Below are 25321 nucleotides of genomic sequence, written 5' to 3' on the forward strand. Positions count from 1 at the left end.
AGGGGAAGATACAACAGGTGGAATGAAATAATTCCAGAACATTTTTTATTCTCTGACATAGTAGATGTCATTTCTGCAAGGTTTTCACCAGCACAATTGTCTTTTTCTGTTATTCAAAGTCAGGCAGGTATATAATCCTGTCCCAATGTGGAATAGTGCTTTCTATGGCCTAATGAAATTGTTCTATTGCTCAGCTGTCCATTATTCCTACTAATCCTTCATTACATAATTTCCTCATCTTTAGATAAGATATGTTTTCTTCACAAACTAATGACTCTCCAAATTTTGATTTTGTTCATCTGGGAAAGAATAAATCCAAAATTTAGACCCATACATGTGGTTCTTCATACCTCCTCCCTTTCAGTCTCTGATACTCTCTCTCATTTCATGCTAACTGCTCACTTCTGTGTCCTCCAAACTAGGGATGCATACCTCATTTCCCCCTGCCATCATCCTTGATCCTCATTTCCCTTCTCTTCCGACAGAACATTGGATGACTCCATTCTACTCTCAAAGCAAGATGGATAATCTCACCTTTATCCTGTAGCCCCATCACCACTCTGGATGATGGAACCAGCATCAAGGAATAGGAGAAAAAAAGGCAGTTCACAAAACTTCAGGTAGTATCTATGACACAAAGCTAAATGTGGAGGTGAGAACCACATATTTTTAGTTCTAGCCCTAGAAATGCCACCCTGGAATGGGAAAATGTCATCAGACACGGTTTTGGTTACTCTCACCATTGCACGTAAGATTTAAGACACTAATCGATTCACTGAAAGAAGGGTGTAAATGGGTATGTTGAGAAATTATACTTATTAAATAACTGAGTTTTTCATTTTTCTATTTGTTTTAATTAGTTATCCATGACATTAGAATGAATTTATGCACTTTGATATATCATACATAGATGGGATATAATTTCTCATTTTTTCTGAATGTACATGTTGTAGAATCATATTGGTCATGCAGTTACATATATACATAAAGTAATAATGTCTGTTTCATTGTACTATCTTTTCCATCCCCACATCCCCTCCCTTTCCCTCCCTTCATTTCCTCTACCTAATCTAAGGTAATGCTGTTCTTTTCTAGTGCTGCCCATCTTATTGTGAATTAGCAACTTCATATTAGAGAAAAGTTTGGACTTTGATTTTTGAGGATTGGCTTATTTTGCTTAGTATGATATTCTCTGATTCCATCCATTTACTGGCAAATGCCATAATTTCATTCTTCTTTAAAGCTGAGTAATATTACATTTAATATATGTACCACATTTTCTTTATCCCTTCAACTATTAAAGGACACTTACGTTGGTTCCATAGTTTACCTATTGTGAGTTGAGCTTCTATAAACATTGATGATGGCTGCCTTTCTGTAGTATACTGATTTTAAGTCCTTTGGATATAAACTGAAGAGGGAGATAGCAGGGTCAAATGGTGGTTCCATTCCCAGTTTTCTGAGGAATCTCCTTGCTGCTTTCCATAGTGGTTGCACCAATTTGCATTCCCTCCAGCAATGTATGAATGTACCTTTTTCCCCACATTCTTACCAACATTTATTGTTGCCTGTATTCTTGATGATTGCCATTCGGACAGGAATGAGATGAAATCTTAGTGTAGTTTTGATTTGCATTTATCTAATTGCTAGACATGTTGAACACTTTTTCATATATTTGTTGATCAATTGTATTTCTTCCTCTGTGAAGTGTCTGTTCAGTTCCTTAGTCCATTTATTGATTGGGTTATTTGTTTATTTGGCAGTAAGGTTTTTTTTTAGTTCTTTATATATCCTAGAGATTAATGTTTTATTGAAGTTGCATGTGGTAAAGATTTTCTCCCAGTCTGTAGACTCTCTTCTCACATTATTGTTTGTTTCCTTTGCTGAGAAGCAGCTTTTTAATTTGAGTCCAACCCATTTATTGATTCTTGATTGTACTTCTAGAACTTTAGGAGCCTGGTTAAGGAAGCCAGAGTCCTAGGACGATATGGTAAAGATTTGGGCCTACTTCTCTTTCTATTAGGTGCAGGATCTTTGTTCTAGTGCCTAAGTCTTTGATCTACTTTGAGTTCATTTTTGTGCAGGGTGAGAGAGGTTTAATTTAATTTTGCTATATATGTATTTGCAGTTTTGCCAGCACCATTTGTTGAATAGGCTATCTTTTCTCCAGTGAATGTTTTTGGCACCTTTGTCTAGAATGAGATAACCATATTTATGTGGGTGTGTCTCTGTGTCCTCTATTCTGTACCATTGGTCTACAAGTCTATTTTGGTGCCAATTCCATGCTGATTTTGTTACTATACTTTTATAGTATAGTTCATGTTCTGGTATCATAAGGCCTCCTGCTTCACTTTTCTTGCCAAGGATTGCTTTAGCTATTCTGGGTCTCTTTTTATCCAAATAAATTTTATGATTGCCTTTTCTATTTCTATGAAGAATGTCATTGGGATATTAATAGAAATTGCATTAAATCTGTATAATGACTTTGGTAGTATAGCTATTTTGACAATATTAATTCTGCCTATCCAGGAACATGGGAGAACTTAGCATCTTCTGAGGTTTTCAATTTCTTTCTTTAGTGTTCTATAGTTTTCATAGTAGAAGTATTTCACCTCTTTTGTTAGATTGGTTCCCAACTATTTTATTTATTTGTTTGTTCGTTTGTTTGTTTAGAGACTATTGTGTATAGGGTAGTTTTCCTAATTTCTCTTTCAGTGGATTCATCACTGATGTATAGGAATGCATTTGATTTATGAGTATTGATTTTATATCCTGCCACTTTCCTGAATTCACTTATTCTAGAAGTTTTCTGGTAGAACTTTTTGGATCTTCTAGATATAGAATCATATCATCAGCAAATAGTGATAGTTTGCGTTCTCATTTACCTATTTTACCTTTAATTTTTTCTTTTGTCTAATTGCTCTGGATGCAGTTTCAAGGATTGTGTTGAATAGAAGTGGTGAAAGAAGATATCCTTGTCTTGTTCCAGTTTTTAGAGGGAATGTTTTCAATTTTTCTTCATTTAGAATGATGCCGGCCTTGGGTTTAGAATATATGGCTTTTACCATGTTGAGGTATGTTCCTACTATCCCTAGTGTTTCTAGTGTTTTGAACATGAAGGTGTGATTATTTTGTCAAATGCTTTTTCTGCATCTATTGAGATGATCATATGATTTTTATTTTTAAGTCTATTAATAAGATGAATCACATTTATTGATTTCCATATGTTGAACCAACCCTGCATTCCTGGGATTAACTCCACTTGATCATGCTGCACAATCTTTTAAATATGTTTTTGTATGCAACTTACCAACTTTTATTGAAATTTTTTTTATTTATGTTCATCAGGGATCAATATCTGGAGTTTTCTTCCCTTGATTTCCTTGTTTTTGTCTGGTTTTGGTATCAGGGTGATATTTGTCTCATAGAATGAGTTTGGAAGGGTTCCCTCCTTTTCTATTTCATGAAATACTTTAAAAGTATTAATTAATTCTTCTTTAGAAGTCTTGTAGAACTCAGCTGAGAATCCATCTGGTTCTGGGCTTTTCTTGATTGGTAGGTTTTGATGGCATTTTCTGTTTCATTACTTGAAATTGATCTATTTAAATCATGTATGATATCTTCATTCAATTCAGGTAGGTAAAATATCACTAGAAATTTGTCAATGTCTTCAATATTTTCTATTTTATTGGAATATAAATTTTCAAAATATTTTCTAATTACCTTCTGTATTTCACACATGTCCATTGTGATATTTTCTTCTTCATTTAGAATTTAGTAATTTGAGTTTTCTTTCTTTTTCTCTTTGTTAACATGGTCAGGGTGTTATCTATTTTATTTATTCTTTCAAAGAACCAAATTTTTGTTTTGTCAATTTTTTTAATTGTTTCTTTTGTTTTGATTTCATTGACTTCAGCTCTGATTTTAATTATTTCCTGTCTTCTACTGCTCTTGGTGTAAATTTGTTCTTGTTTTTCTAGGACTTTGCAATGTATTGTTAGGTCATTTATTTGTTGACTTTTAATCTTTTAATGAATGTGCTCAATACAAGAAACTTTCCTCTTAGTACTGCCTTCATAGAATCCCAGAGATTTTGACATATTGGATCAGTGTTCTTATTTATCTCTAAGAATTTTCTTATTTCATCCTTGATTCCTTCTACCATCCAGTCATCATTCAATAGTGTATTATTTAGTCTCCATTTGTTATAATAGCTTGTATCTTTTATTTTATCCTTTATTTCTAATTTCATTCCATTGTGGTCTGATAAAATAGAATGTGGGGTATTATCTCTGTTTGTTTGTTTGTTTTTGTATTTACTAAGAGTTGCTTTGTGGCATAAATGTGGTCTAAAAGAAGGAGCCATGTCCTGCTGAGAAGAAAGTATATTTACTTGTTGATGAATGAAATATTCTATATATGTCTGATAAGTCTAAATTATTGACTATATTATTTGGTTCTATAGTTTTCTTATTTAGTTTTTGTTTGGAAGATTTTTCCAGTAGTGAGAGAGTGTGTTAAAGTATGTTAAATTCACCCAGTATTATTGTATTATGATCTATTTGACTCTTGAAATTGGAAGGGTTTGTTTGATGTTCATAGATGTTCCATTGTTTGGGGCATAAATATTTATAACTGTTATGTCCTGCCTATATACACTTCCCTTAAGAAGTATGAAATGCCATTATTCGTCTTTTCTGATTAATTTTGGTTTAAAGTCTACTTTATCTGAGATGAGGATGGAAACCCCTGCTGGTTTACACAATCCATCTGAGTAGTAAGTTTTTTCCCATCCTTTCACCTTTAGCCTGTGGATGCCTTTGCCCATGAGGTGAGTCTCTTGAAGACAGCATATTGTTGGGTCTTACTTTTTAATCCAATCTGCTAATCTAGATCTTTCGATTGATAAGTTTATGCCATTAACTTTCAATGTTATTATTGAAATATGATTTGCATTTCCTGTCATTGTGATTTATTTCTGGGTTTTGATTTGTCTTAGTTTCTCTTTGGTTGAATATTCATTTAGTGTAGATCCTCCCTTTGCTTGTTTTCACTTTTTTTTTTAAACTTCATCCTCATGGAATATTTTGTTGAGAATGCTCTGTATTGTAGGCTTTCAAGTTGTGAATTCTTTTAATTTTTGTTTATCATGGAAGGTTTTAATTTCATCTTCTAATCTGGAACTTAATTTTGCTGGATATAAAATTCTTGGTTGGCATTCATTTTCTTTCAGAGCTTGAAATGTATTATTCCAGAAACTTCTAGCTTTGAGTGTCTGGATTGAGAAATCAGTTGAGATTCGAATTGGTTTCCCCCTATACATAATTTGATTTTTTTTCTCTCACAGCCTTTAAGATTTTATCTTTATTCTCTGTGTTAGTCATTCTCATTACAATGTGTTTTGATGTGGGTCTGCTATAATTTTGTGTATTTGGGGTCCTATAAGCCTCTTATATTTGATTTTCCATTCCATTCTTTAGTTTTGGGAACTTTTCTGCTATTATATCATTAAAAAGATTGTGCATTCCTTTTGTTTGTATCTCTGCTTTTTCATCTATTCCAAAAACTCTTAAATTTGGTCTGTTTATTTTATCCCATAATTCTTGGATGTTCTGTTTATGGTTTCTTATCATCTCCACATGATCAACTCTACTTTCAAAATTATATATTTTATATTCATTCTGAGGTTCTGTCTTCGAAGGGTCTAGTCTGTTGATGATACTTTCTATTTAATTTATAACCTGGCTTAATGATTTCTTTATTTCAAGGATTTTTGCTTTTTTTCACAATCTCTAACTCTTTATTGATGTGATCTTTCACTTTCTGTATTTTTCTTTGATTATACTCCCTTATCCTTTACTTCACAGATCCATTGAATTATGTACATTCTGAACTCTTTCTTGGACATTTCTTCTATTGTGTTACTAGTGGCTTCTGTTGCTGAAGCATCTTGGTTTGTTTGAGGTGCTTTATTCCCTTGTCTTTTCATGTTGTTCATGTGTTTTCCCATCTAGAAGTATGGACCTAAGGCAGCACAAATTCTACCCTGTAGGCCTATAGTGTCCCTGAAGGTTTTCATTACTTTACCTTTAATGATGAGACCAATATCAACAGCACTTAGTGTAAACAATATATAACCTTAAACCTAATAGCTCCCACTAAGGTATCTATTGCTTTCTTACATTAAACCAAAATGATAAGTTCAATAACTATATATAGTATAAAAAGAGAATTTGTTAAACCAGTTTACAATTTCAAATGGCAGACAAGAGAACAGAGGTAGCATAGCATGCAATGTTCACGAGGGAGGAAGAGAGAAGTTAGAAGCAATAATTCACAGGAAGAATGGAAGAGGAGCCAATAGAGATTGGCTGTTGGTTGGAGAAAAGTTAGAAAGAAAGACTAAGAAAACAGACAAGAGAGAGGAAGAATATGAACAAAGAGAAAAAAACTAAAGACATTTAATACAACAAATATGTAAAATATCACTCATATATCATTGTCCTCCATACACTGATGCATAAAAAACATCCTGTTCCAAATATGGTGCAGATGTTAGTGAATCAAAAAATAAAGTAAATCTCGCTGGAAAGTCAAACAGCTTCCGTCAGTGTTCAAAAGTTTCTCAGCCTTGTCTATGAGGTCTCTTGGCATCACCAGACCCAGATCAGCCCTCACCTAAGCTGTTAAATATTGTAGTAGAGCCGCCGGGCGCCTGCAAGTTAGGCAGACCTGCGACTCACCAGCAGATAAGGCCCAGCGACCCGCGGAGCGGAAGAGCCACCCCCGCGCCTGCAAGGTAGGCGCACTTGCCACCCACCGGCAGGTCAGGCCCAGCAACTCTCGGAGGGACACAGCTGCTCCACGCACGTGCAAGGTAGGCGGAACCGTGACCACCGACAAAACAGGCCCAGAGGCCCGCCAGACACATCGCCCCGGTTGGGGGAGGGGCAGAGCCGCCGGGCGCCGGCAAGGTAGGCGGACCCACGACCCACCAGCAGAACAGGCACAGCAATCCACAGAGCGGCAGAGCCACCCCCAAGCCTGCAAGGTAGGCAGACCTGTGACCCACCGGCAGGTCAGGCCCAACAACCTGTGGAGGGGCACAGCTGCCCCACAAGCCTGCTAGGTAGGCAGAACCGTTACCACCGACAGAACAGGCCCAGCGGCCGGCCAGACACATCGCCCCGTCCCGGTTGGGGGAGGGGCAGAGCCGCCGGGCGCCTGCAAGGTAGGCAGACCTGCGACTCACCAGCAGATCAGGCCCAGCGACCTGCGGAGCGGCAGAGCCACCCCCACGCCTGCAAGGTAGGCGCACTTGCCACCCACCGGCAGGTCAGGCCCAGAAACTCTCGGAGGGAGTTGCTCCACGCGCGTGCAAGGTAGGCAGAACCGTGACCACCGACAAAACAGGCCCAGTGGCCCGCCAGACACATCACCCCGGTTGGGGGAGGGGCAGAGCCGCCGGGCGCCTGCAAGGTAGGTGGACCCGCGACCCACCAGCAGAACAGGCACAGCAATCCACAGAGCGGCAGAGCCACCTCCCAAGCCTGCAAGGTAGGCAGACCTGCGACCCACCGGCAGGTCAGGCCCAGCAACCTGTGGAAGGGCACAGCTGCCCCACGCACCTGCAAGGTAGGCAGAATCGTGACCACTGACAAAACAGGCCCAGTAGCCCACCAGACACATCACCCCGGTTGGGGGAGGGGCAGAGCCGCCACCAGCGCCTGTTAGGTAGACAGACCTGCAACCGACAGACAGAACAGGCCTAGCGGCCAGCCGAGGGGCAGAGCCGCTGCTCACGCCTGCAAGGTAGGCGGACCTGTGACCACCGAAAGAACAGGCCCACCGAAAGTACAGGCACAGTGGCCTGCCGGCGTGGTAGGCACATTGGCCCAACTGGAGGAGGGGCAGAACCACCGCCAAAGCCTGCGAGGGAGACTTTGCAACTATACAAGAGCAATATAAATATATAGGGGGAAAAATCAATAACACAACAGTTTCACCAAGCAGAAAGAAACGCAATCAGTATGAAAAGACAAGGAAAGAAAGGACCACAAGCAATGCAGGTCAACTCAACTTTAGAAGAGGTAATATCTGCAGCTGATGGAATGTCAGATAAAGAATTCAGGATATACATGCTTCAGATGATCTGGAGTCTCAAGGAAGACATTAGACAGCAAAATCAGACAATGAAAGACCACTTCGACCACTTCGACAATGAATTACATAAACAAATCCAAGAAGCAAAAGATCAATTATACAGGGAGATAGAGGTTATAAAAAACAAACAAACAGAAATCCTGGAAATGCAGGAAACAATAAACCAAATAAAAACTCAATTGAGAATACTACCAGCAGAGTAGAACACTTAGAAGATAGAACATCAGACAATGAAGACAAAGTATTTCAACTGGAGAAGAACATAGACAGCTCAGCAAAGCTGTTAAGAAACCATGAACAGAATATTCAAGAAATATGGGATAACATAAAGAGACCAAACTTAAGAGTCATTGGGATACAGGTAGGTATAGAGGTCCAAACCAAAAGAATGAGCAATCTATTCAATGAAATAATACGAGAAAACTTCCCAGACTTGAAGAATGAGACAGAATCCCAAATCCTAGAAGCCTACAGGACGCCGAATGTGCAAAATCATAAGAGATCCACACCTAGACACATTATAATGAAGATGCCCAACATACAGAATAAGGAGAGAATTTTAAAAGCTACAAGAGAAAGGAAGCAGATTACATTTAGGGGTAAACCAATCAGGATAACAGCTGATCTTTCAACATAGACTCTGAAAGCTAGAAGATCCTGGAATAACATATTTCAAACACTGAAAGAAAATGGGTTCCAACCAAGAATTGTGTATCCAGCAAAATTAAGCTTCAGGATGGAAGATGAAATTAAAACCGTCCATGATAAACAAAAGTTAAAAGAATTTGCAGCTAGAAAACCATCTCTTCAAAACATCCTCGGCAAAATATTACAGGAAGAGGAAATGGAAAATATCAATGAAAACCAACAGCGGGAGGTAGTACAGTAAAGGGGGGGGAATAATCAAAGAGGAAAACAAACCATGTTTAGTAACATAAATAAACAAATATGGCTGGAAGAACAACCCATATCTCAATAATAACCCTAAATGTTAATGGCTTAAACTCACCAATTAAGAGACACAGGCTAGTAGAATGGATCACAAAACAAGACCCAACAATATGCTGCCTTCGGGAGATGCATTTGATAGGAAAAGACATACATAGACTGAAGGTGAAAGGTTGGGAAAAATCATATCACTGATATGGACTTCGGAAACAAGCAGGAGTGTCCATACTCATATCAAATAAAATAGATTTCAAGCCAAAGTTAATCAAAAGGGATGAAGAGGGACACTACATACTGCTCAAGGGAACCATAAGCCAACAAGACATAACAATCATAAATATATATGCCCCAAACAATGGTGCAGCTATGTTCATCAAACAAACTCTTCTCAAGTTCAAGAGTCTAATAGACCACCATACAATAATCATGGGAGATTTCAACACACCTCTCTCACCACTGGACATATCTTCCAAACAAAAGTTGAATAAGGAAACTATAGAACTCAATAACATAATCAATAACCTAGACTTAATTGACATATATAGAATATACCACCCAAGATCAAGCAGTTACACTTTTTTCTCAGCAGCACATGGATCCTTCTCAAAAATAGATCATATATTATGTCACAGGGCAACTCTTAGACAATATAAAGGAGTAGAGATAATACCATGCATCTTATCTGATCATAGTGGAATGAAATTGAAAATCAACAATAAAAGAAGTAAGGAAAAATCATGCATCACTTGGAGAATGAACAATAGGTTACTGAATGATCAATGGGTTATAGAAGACATCAAGGAGGAAATTAAAAAATTCTTAGAGATAAATGAAAACACAGACACAACATATCGGAATCTATGGGACACATTGAAAGCAGTTCTAAGAGGAAAATTTATTGCTTGGAGTTCATTCCTTAAAAAAAGAAAAAACCAACAAATAAATGATCTAATACTTCAACTCAAAGTCCTAGAAAAAGAAGAGCAAAACAACAGCAAAAGAAGTAGAAGACAAGAAATAATCAAAATCAGAGCTGAAATTAATGAAATCGAAACAAAAGAAACAATTGAAAAAATTGACAAAACTAAAAGTTGGTTCTTTGAAAAAATAAATAAAATTGACAGACCCTTAGCCACGCTAACGAAGAGAAGAAGAGAGAACTCAAATTACTAGCATACGGGATGAAAAAGGCAATATCACAACAGACACTTCAGAAATACAGAAGATTATCAGAAATTATTTTGAATCCTTATACTCCAATAAAATAGAAGATAGTGAAGGCATCGATAAATTTCTTAAGTCATATGATTTGCCCAGATTGAGTCAGGAGGATATTGACAACCTAAACAGACCAATATCAATTGAGGAAATAGAAGAAACCATCAAAAGACTACCAACTAAGAAAAGCCCAGGACCGGATGGGTATACAGCAGAGTTTTACAAAACCTTTAAAGAGGAACTAATACCAATACTTTTCAAGCTATTTCAGGAAATAGAAAAAGAGGGAGAACTTCCAAATTTATTCTATGAGGCCAACATCACCCTGATTCCTAAACCAGACAAAGACACTTCAAAGAAAGAAAACTACAGACCAATATCTCTAATGAACCTAGATGCAAAAATCCTTAATAAACTTCTGGCGAACCGGATACAAAAACATATCAAAAAAATTGTGCACCATGATCAGGTAGGATTTATCCCTGGGATGCAAGGTTGGTTCAATATACGGAAATCAATAAATATTATTCACCACATCAATAGGCTTAAAAATAAGAACCATATGATCATCTCGATAGATGCGGAAAAAGCATTCGACAAAGTACAGCATCCCTTTTTGTTCAAAACTCTAGAAAAACTAGGGATAACAGGAACATACCTCAATATTGTAAAAGCAATCTATGCTAAACCTCAGGCTAGCATCATTCTGAGTGGAGAAAAACTGAAGGCATTCCCTCTAAAATCTGGAACAAGACAGGGATGCCCTCTCTCACCACTTCTGTTCAACATAGTTCTCTAATCACTGGCCAGAGCAATTAGACAGATGAAAGAAATTAAAGGCATAAAAATAGGAAAAGAAGAACTCAAATTATCACTATTTGCAGATGACATGATTCTATACCTAGCAGACCCAAAAGGGTCTACAAAGAAACTATTAGAGCTAATAAATGAATTCAGCAAAGTGGCAGGATATAAAATCAACACGCATAAATCAAAGGCATTCCTGTATATCAGCGACAAATCCTCTGAAATGGAAATGAGGACAACCACCCCATTCACAATATTCTCAAAAAAAAAATAAAATACTTGGGAATCAACTTAACAAAAGAGGTGAAAGACTTATACAATGAAAACTACAGAACCCTAAAGAGAGAAATAGAAGAAGATCTTAGAAGATGGAAAAATATACCCTGTTCATGGATAGGTAGAACTAACATCATCAAAATGGCGATATTACCAAAAGTTCTCTATAGGTTTAATGCAATGCCAATCAAAATCCCAACGGCATTTCTTGTAGAAATAGAGAAAGCAATCATGAAATTCATATGGAAAAATAAAAGACCCAGAATAGCAAAAACAATGCTAAGCAGGAAGTGTGAATCAGGCAGTATAGCTATACCAGACTTCAAACTATACTACAGAGCAATAGTAACAAAAACAGCATGGTACTGGTACCAAAACAGGCGGGTGGACCAATGGTACAGAATAGAGGACACAGAAACCAATCCACAAAACTACAACTATCTTATATTCGATAAAGGGGCTAAAAGCATACAATGGAAGAAGGATAGCATCTTCAACAAATGGTGTTGGGAAAACTGGAAATCCATATGCAACAAAATGAAACTGAATCCCTTTCTCTCGCCATGCACAAAAGTTAACTCAAAGTGGATCAAGGAACTTGATATCAAATCAGAGACATGGCGTCTGATAGAAGAAAAAGTTGGCTATGATCTACATACTGTGGGGTCGGGCTCCAAATTCCTCAATAGGACACCCATAGCACAAGTGTTAATAACTAGAATCAACAAATGGGATTTACTCAAACTAAAAAGTTTTTTCTCAGCAAAAGAAACAATAAGAGAGGTAAATAGGGAGCCTACGTCCTGGGAACAAATCTTTACTCCTCACACTTCAGATAGAGCCCTAATATCCAGAATATACAAAGAAGTAAAAAAATTAGACAATGAGATAACAAATAACCCAATCAACAAATGGGCCAAGGACCTGAACAGAAATTTCTCAGAGGAGGACATACAATCAATCAACAAGTATATGAAAAAATGCTCACCATCTCTAGCAGTCAGAGAAATGCAAATCAAAACCACCCTAAGATACCATCTCACTCCAGTAAGATTGGCAGCCATTAGGAAGTCAAACAACAACAAGTGCTGGCGAGGATGTGGGGGAAAGGGTACTCTTGTACATTGCTGGTGGGACTGCAAATTGGTGCGGCCAATTTGGAAAGCAGTATGGAGATTTCTTGGAAAGCTCGGAATGGAACCACCATTTGATCCAGCTATTCCCCTACTCGGTCTATTCCCTAAAGACCTAAAAAGAGCACACTATAGGGACACTGCTACATCCATGTTCATAGCAGCACAATTCACAATAGCAAGACTGTGGAACCAACCTAGATGCCCTTCAATAGACGAATGGATAAAAATAATGTGGCATTTATACACAATGGAGTATTACTCTGCATTAAGAAATGACAAAATCATAGAATTTGGAGGGAAATGGATGGCATTAGAGCAGATTATGCTAAGTGAAGCTAGCCAATCCCTTAAAAACAAATGCCAAATGTCTTCTTTGATATAAGGAGAGTAACTAAGAACAGAGTAGGGACGAAGAGCATGAGAAGAAGATTAACATTAAACAGGGATGAGAGGTGGGAGGGAAAGGGAGAGAGAAGGGGAATTGCATGTAAATGGAAGGAGACCCTCAGGGGTATACAAAATTACATACAAGAGGAAGTGAGGGGAAAGGAGGAAAAATATAAGGGGGAGAAATGAATTACAGTAGAGGGGGTAGAGAGAGAAGAGGGGAGGGGAGGGGGGAGGGGGGATAGTAGAGGATAGGAAAGGCAGCAGAATACAACAGACACCAGAATGGCAATATGTAAATCAATGGTTGTGCAACTGATGTGATTCTGCAATCTGTATATGGGGTAAAAATGGGAGCTCATATCCCACTTGAATCAAAGTGTGAAATATGATATATCAAGAACTATGTAATGTTTTGAACAACCTACAATAAAAATTAATTAAAAAAAATGGGAATGAGGGGGCAGCTGAAAGTGGGAACAACATGTGAAGCTGGAAGTGGGAACAATATGTGTTCAGTACAGACATTTGGAGAACACAGAAACAGAAAAAGACAAATGACTATTACTTCAAAATCCAACTGACGAGTAATCTTTGTTAATAGCTTATTCTTTTTCGGCAATTCTCTAAATTCATTTGTTTCATTGATTGCTAAATCCAGATTATGCTATATGTGTATCCTGCCTTTTAATTCAGTTAACCATCAGTGTTTGACTGAGTTCAAATGCTGTTCAAACACAATTTCAAACTGCTGAAAATCACATTTTTAATGGCTAGATAATATTTATCTTTGAACCCATTGTCATTAATATTTATCTTTGAACCCATTGTCATTTCTTTAACATTGCTTCCTGTTAAGGGCATGGCTGTTCCCATATTATGTTTACAATAGATATTCTCTTCATCAGAGGTGTTATTCTTCTAGAGATTTCTTTTTAAAAAATAACAGCAGGTGTGGAATTTATATTATATTAGCATATGCAATTATATTGAGCATTTAATACAAAGTGTTATATTGCTTAACAACAAGAATTGGTTCAATATATCCACACAAATAAAGTGAATACCTTCCTTAATAACAACAAAAGTGTAATATAAGTTTTTGAAAATTAGAGGTTTTAAAAAAATATTTGTTATTTTATTGAATATTGGCCAGTTTGAAGCAAATATTTTGTTGTACCTCCCTTCTATATTATGTTCCTGAAATTTGTCAAACATAGTGTACTTCATATTGTCTGTCAATAATTATAATGGCAACAATCTTTCATGATGCTAAGGCTTTCCAAATATGAATTCTTTACTTTTGATTTTCCATGTCCAATCCTTTTTGGTATCTTGGAAATCACCTGTCAAACTGAAGCCAGATTTAAAATTAGGCAGTCAGTGTAGTTAGGTAAATCGGGTCTAATATCGAGTGAAATCTAAAATGGAGGCTACAAGAATGAATTCCTGGAAAAGTTGAGCAACTCTTGAAATGTTAATGAAGTCCAGGAAACAGCCCCAACAGATTTGAAGATAGCCCATCCCAAAGAAATGTTAATGACGTCCTTCCTGCCCAGGTTACTTCTTTGGCCCACCTGTGTCCCACCCCTCGGGCCTTCCAACCTACGGTCCATCACTGAAAGAACTATAAAAAGGGAAAACAACAGCACTTCCACGGATTCCATCTCTTGGGTCCCCTTCTTCCTCCAGGAGAAGTATCTTCTGCTGTCCTTTAATAAACTTCTAATTTCTAAAAAAAAAAAAAAAAAAAAAAAATATTTTAGTAACACTAAATGATAAAGTAATGGACCAGAAACAAGTTGTGCAGTAATTAAAACAATTTAATTGTGCAGTTTAAACTGGTTTTAATATGTTGGTATATTGTAAGTCTGGTTTAGGTACTGGCAATATGTGGACAATGACACAAGTTGACCATATATTAAGACACAAGACTCCTAAATCAATTACAAATTGTACAATACATCATCCCGTTTTCCAACAAGGAAAAAATAACTAATTTTTGGTCATTTTTCACTTACAAGGAAACAACCTTAAAATTAACTTCTCATGAGAAACAACAGAGACAGTAAGAAGTGGAATAACTATCCAAGTAAGATAAATGTGAATATAATATTAACATCAATATTTTAATTTTAATATAATTATTATTAACATTATTAGTAATTATAATATAATAAGTAAAATAATAAACAATAAATGTAAATGAATAATCAACCAAAACCTTAAATGCAACAAAGTTATTATTATTATTTTTTTTTTTTTCACAGCATCACCCCTTTTATTGGTCAAAGCAGACTCAAAGATTTGTAGAAATAATCTCCAGCTCTTTATGGGGTAGAGAGGGATTGGCAAGGTCATTGTGGCTATTTTGGGGAAACCCACTCCAAAGTTATTTTTAAAACATAAAGGTAAAAGACATTCTCAGATAAACAAAAAAAAAAAAAAAACAGGTAAAAATTGCTTCTAGCCAATCCACCTTACAAGAAAAAATAAATTAAGTTTTTTAAGGCTGAAAAAAAGTGATTATATACAATAATCTGAATTCACATTAAAAAGAAGCAGAGATAACAAATTATGTAATTGTAAAAGACCATTTAAATGCATATTTTCTCACTTTTCTTAACCAATTTAAAAGCAATTGCCTCTATCTAGTACTAGGGAACATGAAACTTGAAGAAATGTAATATGTTTAACAATAAAAACTAAAAGGAGGCCTGTAAAAACAGAACAGTATTGGATGATAATTCAAATACACAGAGAGATAAAGAGAAAAGAAATGATAATAAGTATTATTAAAAAAGTATATTACTTTAAAAGACATAATATTGTATAAATTAATTATTATAGCAATGTATTATTGATTTGTGACAGGCACATATATGTAAAAGGTAAAACAAAAATATTCCAAAAGGGGAAAATGGTGAAAAGAGCTACATAGCTGTGAAGAAGCTTTTGTAATTGGATGCTATTCCATGTATTGATTTTTTTGTTCTGTTTCCTACTTTAGGAATCTTGTTAAGAAAGTCAGTTCCTGGCTGATATATTGGAATGTTGGGCCTACATTTTCTTCTAGCAGGTTCCGGGTTTCTGGGCTAATTCCTAGGTCTTTGATCAACTTTGAGTTGAGTTTTGTGCCGGGTGAGAGACAGGGGTTAAATTTTATTCTACTACATATGAATTTTCAAGTTTCTCAGCACCATTTGTTGAAAAGACCATTTTTTCTCCAATGTAAGAGAAACAAATCAAGAGTATAAAAAAGAGCCTACAGAATGGGTAAAAATCTTTGCCACCTGATCCTCAGATAGGACATTCATTTCCAGGATATATAAAGTAATTTAAAAACTTAATACAAAACAAAACAATCAATAAATGGGAAAAGCAACTGAACAGACACTTCTCAAAAGAAGGAATACAAATCGTCAACAAATACAGAAAAAAAAGTTCAACAGCTCTAGCAATTACAGAAATGCAAACTAAAACTACACTGATATTCCATCTCGCTCTAGTCAATAAGACAATTATCAAGAATACAAGCAACAATAATTGTTGGCAAGGATACGGTGGGGGGAAAGTACATTCATACATTGTTGGTGGGACTACAAAGTAGAGCAACCACTCTTGAGGGCAGTATGGAGACTTCTAAAACAACTAGAAATGGAACCACAATTTGACCCAGCTATTCCACTCTTCAGTACAAATCCAAAGAATTTAAAGTCAGCATACTACAGTGATACAGCCACATTGTTTATAGCAGAACAATTCATAATAGCTAAGCTATGGCGGAACATAGGTGCCTTGTAGTGAGATAAAATCTCAGTGTAATTTTAATTTGCATTTCTCTAACTGCTAGAGATGTTGAACATTTTTTCATATATTTGCTTACCAATCATATTTCTTCTTCTGTGAAGTGCCTGTTCAGTCCCTTTGTCCATTTATTAATTGGGTTATTTGTGGTTTTGTTTTGTTTTGACAAAACCACAAATAATCCAATTAATTTTTGCTTTTGGTGCTAAATTTTTTTATTTTCTTATATATTCTGGAGATTAACTCTCCCTCTGCGGAGCATGTAGCAAAGATTTTCTACCATTCTGTCAGCTCACTCTTTACCTTCTTGATTGTTTTCTTTGCTGTGAAGAAGCTTTTTATTTTCCACTCATGGAGCTATCCCTTACTTCAGATACCTGAGATTTCCCTGTGATCCTGTGCAGAGAGGATCTGAGTTTAAAGAAAGAGCTGGGGATTAGGAAAGAAACACACAAAGCACACCCCTGCCACTGTCTTCCACAGTTACCACTATGATTCTCCATTAGGACTTGTACAACTGGTTGTATTCAAATCTTTTCATTGTCTGAAAACTCTTCTTTTTATATTCCCTTAAGACTGTGATGGATGTTTATTTCAGCACATTTTCATTATTCTGATGGGTTCAATGTATAGTTCAAGGGGCCCTCTGCATAGAGAATAAAACACTGCACACAAAGGTGGATTAGCAGGTCTGTGAGCACACAACCACCATATAAGTACATAGACCTAATGAAAATGTTTTGTAAAAAAATATGAACTCCAAAGTCTTGCCCCCAGTGACCTAGGTCCTCCATTCACACCTACCTGCCTTCAGTTACCACCCAGGTAGTCCATACCAGTGGATTAACCCACTGGTTAGGTATATCTCTCATACTTTCATAATTTCACCCTGAACATTATTGGTTTGTCTCATGCCTGACTTTTCGGAAGACACTTCATATAAATCATAACAACTAGAATGCATGCATTAGTGGACCAGCATATACTTTCATAAATAGAAAAATTTTACCTTCAAAGCAACATACTTTCTTGGGAGGCTGCTCAGTGAATGTAAAGCTAATGCAGAGTGAGCTGGTTTATTGTAATCAAGAACTCTCCTTCTGCAATAATTTAAGACTTTCTTTGCCATGTTAGTTTACCTGCCGATAGCTTGAAATATCCTTGAAAATTGGTATTTTCTCTTCCCTGCACACACAAGATAAAATTCATTTTTACTTTTCAAGAGTTTTAGCAAGATAAAATTCATAGACCATAAAATTCATTTGCTCTAAATATAAACTTAATCATTTAGTACATATTTAGAATTATGAAACATTCCCCAAATCCAAACCATTTCCATCGTCCTCCAAATTTCCTGTAGCCCACTTGTAATCAGTTCTCCCTCCAACTCCCCAACAGAGCATTGATTGACTTTTGATCAGTATACACTTGTCTTTTCTATGCATTTTACTTAAATGGAATTGTATAATATATTGCCAGTTAAATCCGAATTTTTCAATTACCACAATTTTTCTGAGATTCGTCCATACCATGATATGTAAAAATAATTTGTCCTTTTATTATAAATAATATTCCACTGTATGATAATACTGCATCTTGTTTATTTCTTCGTCAGATGACAGACATTTGGTATGTTTCCTGCTTTTTGATATTACCAATAATTTTCCTGTGAATATTCACATATGAATCTTTATTTATATCTACGTTGTGTTGTCAATGGCCAAAGATTGTAAGTTATTTCTTATGACTCAGATTAAGTGATTATATCTTGTTTCTGGCATTAATGATAAGCCTCATAAGATCAAACTATGTTGTAGAATGACTTCTTTTTTTTTTTTTTAAGAGAGAGTGAGATAGGAGAGAGAGAGAGAGAGAATTTTTTAATATTTATTTTTTAGTTCTCGGCGGACACAACATCTTTGTTTGTATGTGGTGCTGAGGATAGAACCCGGGCTGCACGCATGCCAGGTGAGTGCACTACCGCTTGAGCCACATCCCCAGCCCGTAGAATGACTTCTTTAGACATGTAATCTCACCACCTATCTATTCTCACTACTCACTGTGCTAAAGGGTGCTGTTTCCCCCTGGTCCATTTTGTCAGATTAATGTAGACCTTCATATATCGGTGCACATAGACAACCATGTCTAGTTTTGTTCCAGACATTAGTTGTTTCAATGGGAATAGAAAGAAGTACTTCAATTTTAACAATCACTGTGTTGAGATTTGGGGTCCTCCATATCTTTGGTGTTTTGATATGTAACATCCATAGATATAGATGGATGGATCCCTGATGCCCACCTTGCTAACTAACAGTAGGACTATCATGTTACTGGGTTGTAACTGATCTGCCTGTTAGAGCCACCACTGAGCTACACACCCACATTATGATACAAGGGAAAGGGAAATCTAAACTGAAATCTCTGAGAGGGATTCCAGACACTGGAATAAAATGAAACCAAATATATTCTCTAAGGGACAGATTTAAAAAAGCTTTGGCTTCAAAGTAAAACACAAGCTTCAATTTAGTAATTATGTAACTTATTTATTAGTAATTAAAATGCTATTTTGATGTAGTCTGACCACTTTTGGTTTGTCTCAGTCATTTCTGAGGGAAATGTTTGACATAGGAGGGAATGTTTGATCGGGAAGTCAAGAATAGTAATCACAGATGGAAAAGATCAAGTTGTGAACATTTTAGGAAAAAAATGAGTGAGTTTATAGTAGAATTTGTGAGTACTTTTGAGTAATAGTGAGTCAACTTAATGGACCACATGTGTGACTCCGTTGGAATACCATAAAGGATCATAGCTGACTGGTCAGAGCTGAAGGGAGTCTCCAGCTCAACAGAGGCAGCTGAGGTCAGCCCATTCCTTTTGAGCTTTATTACAGCAAAGTTTTAGTAAAGATAATGGAAATTCTTTTTTTAGTCTTGATCCACAGACAGTTTCTGCTAGGTCATTCACTATTAAATAGTGATAACATTTCTGAAGTTCAGAGCAGATTTGGGGAGGTTTACTTACAATGCAAAGAACATTGTATAAAGTGCATTAGAACAATGAAGAGATATTCTGCATAAGTTTATGTCAGAAAGATTGTGGGAGAGTTGAAAAGATAGGTTATTCATTAAAGTACTGCCATATGACTTGCTAAAATAATAAATTCATCACAATGACGTCCCTGTCTGTAGAGAATCCTCCTTTCCTAGAAAACAAAAACATTCAGCAATGGGTCATTGTGATAGACTAAGCTGTTCAAAGTATTTTAACAATATTTCCATCAGGATTTATTTCTGAAAGTGCCATTTCATTCATTTCCAGTGCTCAAGTTAGCCAAGTTTGACATTACAAGAGCTGAAATGGAATAATCTTTGTGTTATTTCTCATTTCCAGGCAAACACTTTGGATTACTTTTTTGATCAGTTTTCTAGGATTCTTCCTTCCTTGTCCTAGGCACTTTAAACACAGGTTTTACAGTCCCTTCTTCTACCTTTATTGAAAGACTCCATCACATAGTGACTATTTGTTCCAGGTCAGTCATCTCCACTATGTCTTATACTTCACAAATGCAGAGATAATAATGATCTTATTCAATATTATATTCTCTTTGGCTAGCATCGTGCTTTATAGATAGTAAACTAACAATGAATATTTGATGTTGCTCTAAAGGCTGCCCTTTTGACTTGTGTTCTAGGCTAGTCATTGATTAAATGGTTCAATAAAATTATTTATGAATTATGTAACACTCCAAAATGATGATGTGAGAATTGTCACAATTTCTTTATTCTTTACTGCCAAAATGATTAATTTCAGCAATACAAATTACTAACTGATAAAAAAAAATCACTGTAGAATGGGATGTTCAGAGAAGATATTATTGAGATGGTAGAGGATGAACAAAAATATAACACAAAAGACATGATTTTCACAAAGGAAGAGTGGATTAGAGCGTACCTTTTCAAATCAAGAAAGCCATGCAGAACATGCATTAGAATAAGAAATATTCCAAAGGAGAAAGGACAGTTCCATTAAGGAGCACTTTTAAATAAGGCAGAACTACATCTGTGGTGCTTGAAAATGGGTCTATGGATTTGGGGGCACTCCCTTAAAAGACTGGAGCCTAATTTCTCCCTCTACCAAATGTGGACTATAAGTAGTCAATGCTTCTAACAAAGAAAAATAAAAGCAAGGGTGCTGGTACATATCTTTGGAGACAAGATCATAACAGTCTCTAGAGGCTCCTGGTGAGACCCTCCCTCAGCTCACTCACTGTGGGGGAAGCAGCCCCATTGTATGAGGATACAGAGAGGTCCCCGCAGTGGGGAGGAACTGAGGCCTCTTACTAATATCCGGCTACAAAACAGCTGCCTTTCAAGGAGATCCTGTGTCAGATGACTACTTCCATGGATGACAGAGTGACTGCAAAACCAAGAGAAATCCCCTGTTAAGGCCACCCAACTAGGCTATTCCTGTACTAGTGACCATCAGATACAGTAAAAAAAGATATATTATTTTTTTCTGAGCTACCATATATTAGAGGAATTCATTGCATTACAATAGATATCTAATACAACACCCAATGTAAATAATGCAGAGGATCCAAGAACTTTCAAATAAGGTGTATAATGTTGACCTTGAAAGATAATGTGGTGACATTAGCAACTGTGGTACTAAATCAAGTGATTGCATATACAATTTCACAGACAGATAGGCAGTACTCCCCTACATACCTTTCCCCTTTAGTCTTTATTTGGACCATTAGAGAGACATTCTACCCAGGTCCCATCTGATACCACTTGGATAGTTTTAAGTTAAATCATGAATCAATGACTCACTGAATGAATGAATATTACCACGGAGAGAAAAAGTAGGAGGTATTATTTTCCAGTAATTGTCTATTTCTCTGAATGTTACTCAGACTGCTTCCCTACTTTCCCCCAGAACATTACTACTATTGATATGCAATGCTAAACCAATTTGTGCCTTCACATGCGCCTTCCTTTTCTCACATATGAAAATGAGGACAATAATAATAGGTAATAACACAAATGTGGTTCAGTCTGCATTACTTAACATATACAAAAACTGTAAGTTACATATAGGCAGCTGTCATTATATAGAATTCTTGATTTTTCAATTCCTCTTATAAAGCAGTATACTACAGGAAAGGGTAGGGATTAGATAAAGGTTCAGACAGCCTATTTTCACATTCTTCATACGTAAAAGAAACATGCTACCTGTTAGGATTCAGTGAATTAACTTAGACAATACATGCAAAGTGCATTGACCATTATCACATACATAACAAACAGAACTAAAATTTTAGCACGTTTTCTAGGTGTTTGAGTGGATGACTCCAAATAGATGGGTTTATATCTTGAAAAGAATTTAATTAAATGTAAAAATATAAGTGTTGAAATATTCCAAAGATAAATATATTATAAATAATATTAATATTCATTTTAATTAATTTTATTGATTAAATTATTTCAATTAATTTTATTGATTAAATTAATTTATTTATTTTAATTGATTTTAGATATATTCAATGTTTAGGAAAGAAAAAGTACCTCAGTGGATAGAAATCACTGGCTCAAAGTCTTCTAATTTACAAACTTCATTCTCACATTCATAATTCATTCTCCTATTCTAAACCACAGTTCAATGATCACCTTCTCAATTGAGATTTCTCCAGAGCTGAAGATAAAAGGCTATAAATTAAATTCTTTTGTAAAAGAAAGGCATAGTAAAAGCCCAAAGAAGTTACAATATGAATATCAACTATAATTACCAAACTGCACAATACTACTCTTAAATATCGCTCTTACAACTAAGAACAGAGCAGGGAGGAGAGCATGAGGAAAAGATTAACATAAAACAGAGACGAGTGGGGGGAGGGAAAGGGAGAGAGAAGGGAAATTATATGGAAATGGAAGGAGACCCTCATTGTTACAAAAAATTACATATAAGAGGTTGTGAGGGGAAAGCGGGGCGGGGTGGGGGGGAAACAAGGGAGAGAATTGAACAACAGCAGATGAGGTACAGAGGGAAGATGGGAGGGGAGGGGAGGGGGGATAGTAGAGGATAGGAAAGGTAGCAGAATACAACAGTCACTAATATGCCATTATGTAAAAATGTGGATGTGTAACCGATGTGATTCTGCAATTTGTATTTGGGGTAAAAATGGGAGTTCATAACCCACTTGAATCAAATGTATGAAAGATGATATGTCATGAGCTTTTTAATGTTTTGAACAACCAATAAAAAAAAATATTACATGTCACTCTTAAATGTCAACTCCAATTTTTAGTTTTACTATACAAAATATATGAACTAGAAAATATACTTTTATGGCAAGTGGAAAAAGGGGAAATGCTGGTTTAATCTCAAAATACTTTGTAAAAGTTGTATAAACAACTTCTCCTAAATGACTCCTAAGACTCTCAAGAAAAAGGAGAGTGTGACTTTGCCCAACTCACTGTTTGGTAACAAGCCAGATACAAAAGGAGTGGATCTTTGAGGTTTTTCAAAAAAAAAAATTTCAAAAAAGAACTATTCGAGGACCTTACAGCAGAGAAGGGTGAGCCATTTGAGTTACCATCTTCCTCAGGGCCACTTTCACATCCTTGTTTCTCAAAGAATAAATCAAAGGATTGAGGGAAGGAGTGATGACATTGTTTAACACCTGAACAACAGAATCCAGCCAGGGGCTGGAAGCAGGTCTGAGATAGACAAGAATCACAGGTCCATAGACCAAGAGGATGGAGGTCAGGTGGGCACTGCAGGTGGAGAAGGCTCTGCGCCTGCCTTCAGAGGAACGGATTTTCAATATAGAGAGAACAATGCGGGTGTAAGAAAGGAGGATAAGAAGAAAACACACCAGGGCAACCACACCTATGTTGGTGAAACTCACCATCTGTGCTAGAGAAGTGTCTGCACAGGCCAGGGACAGCACCACTGGAATATCACAGAAAAAGCTGTCCACCTCATTGGGCCCACAGTAGGGCAACTTAAAGATGAGAAACGTGAGGATGCTCCCATGTACACAGCCCCCCAGCCATGTGCACACTGTCAGGCTGGTGCACACCCTCTGGTTCATGATGACAGTGTAGCGCATGGGGTGACAAATGGCCACAAAGCGGTCATAGGCCATCACAGTGTACAGGAAACACTCAGTGCCACCCAGGGTGTGGTAGAAGAAGACCTGGGAGGCACAGCCCTGGTAAGAGATGGTGCGGCTTCGCCCCGCCAGGGAGACCATCATCTTGGGGGAGTTCACAGAAGGGAAGAAGATGTCAAACACTGACAGGCTTCCCAGGAAGAAGTACATGGGGGTGTGCAGGCTGGATGAAGCCAGAATGGTGACAAAGATGAGCAGGTTCCCCAGCAGGGCACAGAGGTAGAAGGCCAGAAACAGGACAAAGATCGTGTTCTCCAGCCCTTCAGTGTGAGGAAGTCCCAACAGGATGAACTCCTTCACAGAGGTGTGGTTGTTCATGCTTGGGCACCAGGGAGGCCTGGAAGCAAAGCAGTAATCATGACCTAAGACCTGGAGGATGGGAGAACACCTTCCCACAGAGCGATTTCTCCCCCAGGCAGTGGCTGCCAGCAAGGCTGAGGAGGAAAAGAGATCACCAATAAATCTTGACTTGTATTTAAAGTATGTGTCAAATTTGACCATAGCTTTTTCACATGTTAAATGAAAAAATAATATTAATTTTCATAATCAGCAATTATATTATAGTAGTCAAGTCTTATCACCAATTTAATTTAGGTTCTTCCAATCTGCTTTGTCATCAAACACACACATTTCAGAGGCACCTACCTTCCCCCCCCAAAAAGGGAGCCTTTTAGTATCAAATTGTTGTAAACAGGTCAACTACCCAAATAGAAAAATCTGAACCTAAACAGAAATTATATACACCTTGCTACTCATGTTTACTCTCAACAGTACTCTTGATTGTCATCATCATTTGTATTCAAGAGAAGCACATACAGATCACATTTATATTCACACATATACTGAAAGAGGATCAAATCTGGAGGAAGGTATTGCATATGTCATATAAATAACCACAGCACCACAGTAGACATTCTAGGTCCTCAGTGAGATTTTTCTCTGTAATACAAACAATTGCAAATTTTAATATTCTTAGTACTATTTAGCTTTGTTAATTAATATCTGTACCAGATACTCCTAAGAAACTAGTTGAATGTTATTCTCAAGTTACAATTTCTTCATTTTTTTAGATTCCATTTTATTCAAATCATCAATATGTTGCCACAAAATAAAACTAATTTTCCTCTGCTGTGACAATACTTGTTCAGCAAAAATAAAAATAAAAAGATAAATATGAGAATATTATTTTACAGACTACAACTCTGTACCTTTCTGGCATCATTTCATTTTGATAAGGGTAAAGTTTTATGTCACAAATAAAATTCTCAGTAAATTCGATGAATGGCAAGGATGAAGATGTGGAGAAAGCTGGAACTTTGCAGACCACTGCTGTGCTCAGTGTAACAGCCAGGTCCTGTGCAGCTGGTCCTGATCTACCTGTTGGAATAGACTGAGATCCTAT

General features: G+C 36.6%; 1 protein-coding gene across 1 annotated transcript; it reads right to left on the minus strand.

Annotated features, from left to right (window-relative positions):
- Positions 1-23304: 23304 nt before the first annotated feature.
- Positions 23305-24237, minus strand: LOC143387222 (olfactory receptor 10D3-like). Its single transcript, XM_077108250.1, has one exon. It carries the CDS (start codon positions 24235-24237, stop codon positions 23305-23307), a length of 933 nt encoding a protein of 310 aa, XP_076964365.1.
- Between the last annotated feature and the right edge of the window lie 1084 nt (positions 24238-25321).

The sequence above is a fragment of the Callospermophilus lateralis genome, chromosome 2, assembly GCF_048772815.1.
Source record: "Callospermophilus lateralis isolate mCalLat2 chromosome 2, mCalLat2.hap1, whole genome shotgun sequence".
NCBI classification, from domain to species: Eukaryota; Metazoa; Chordata; class Mammalia; order Rodentia; family Sciuridae; genus Callospermophilus; species Callospermophilus lateralis.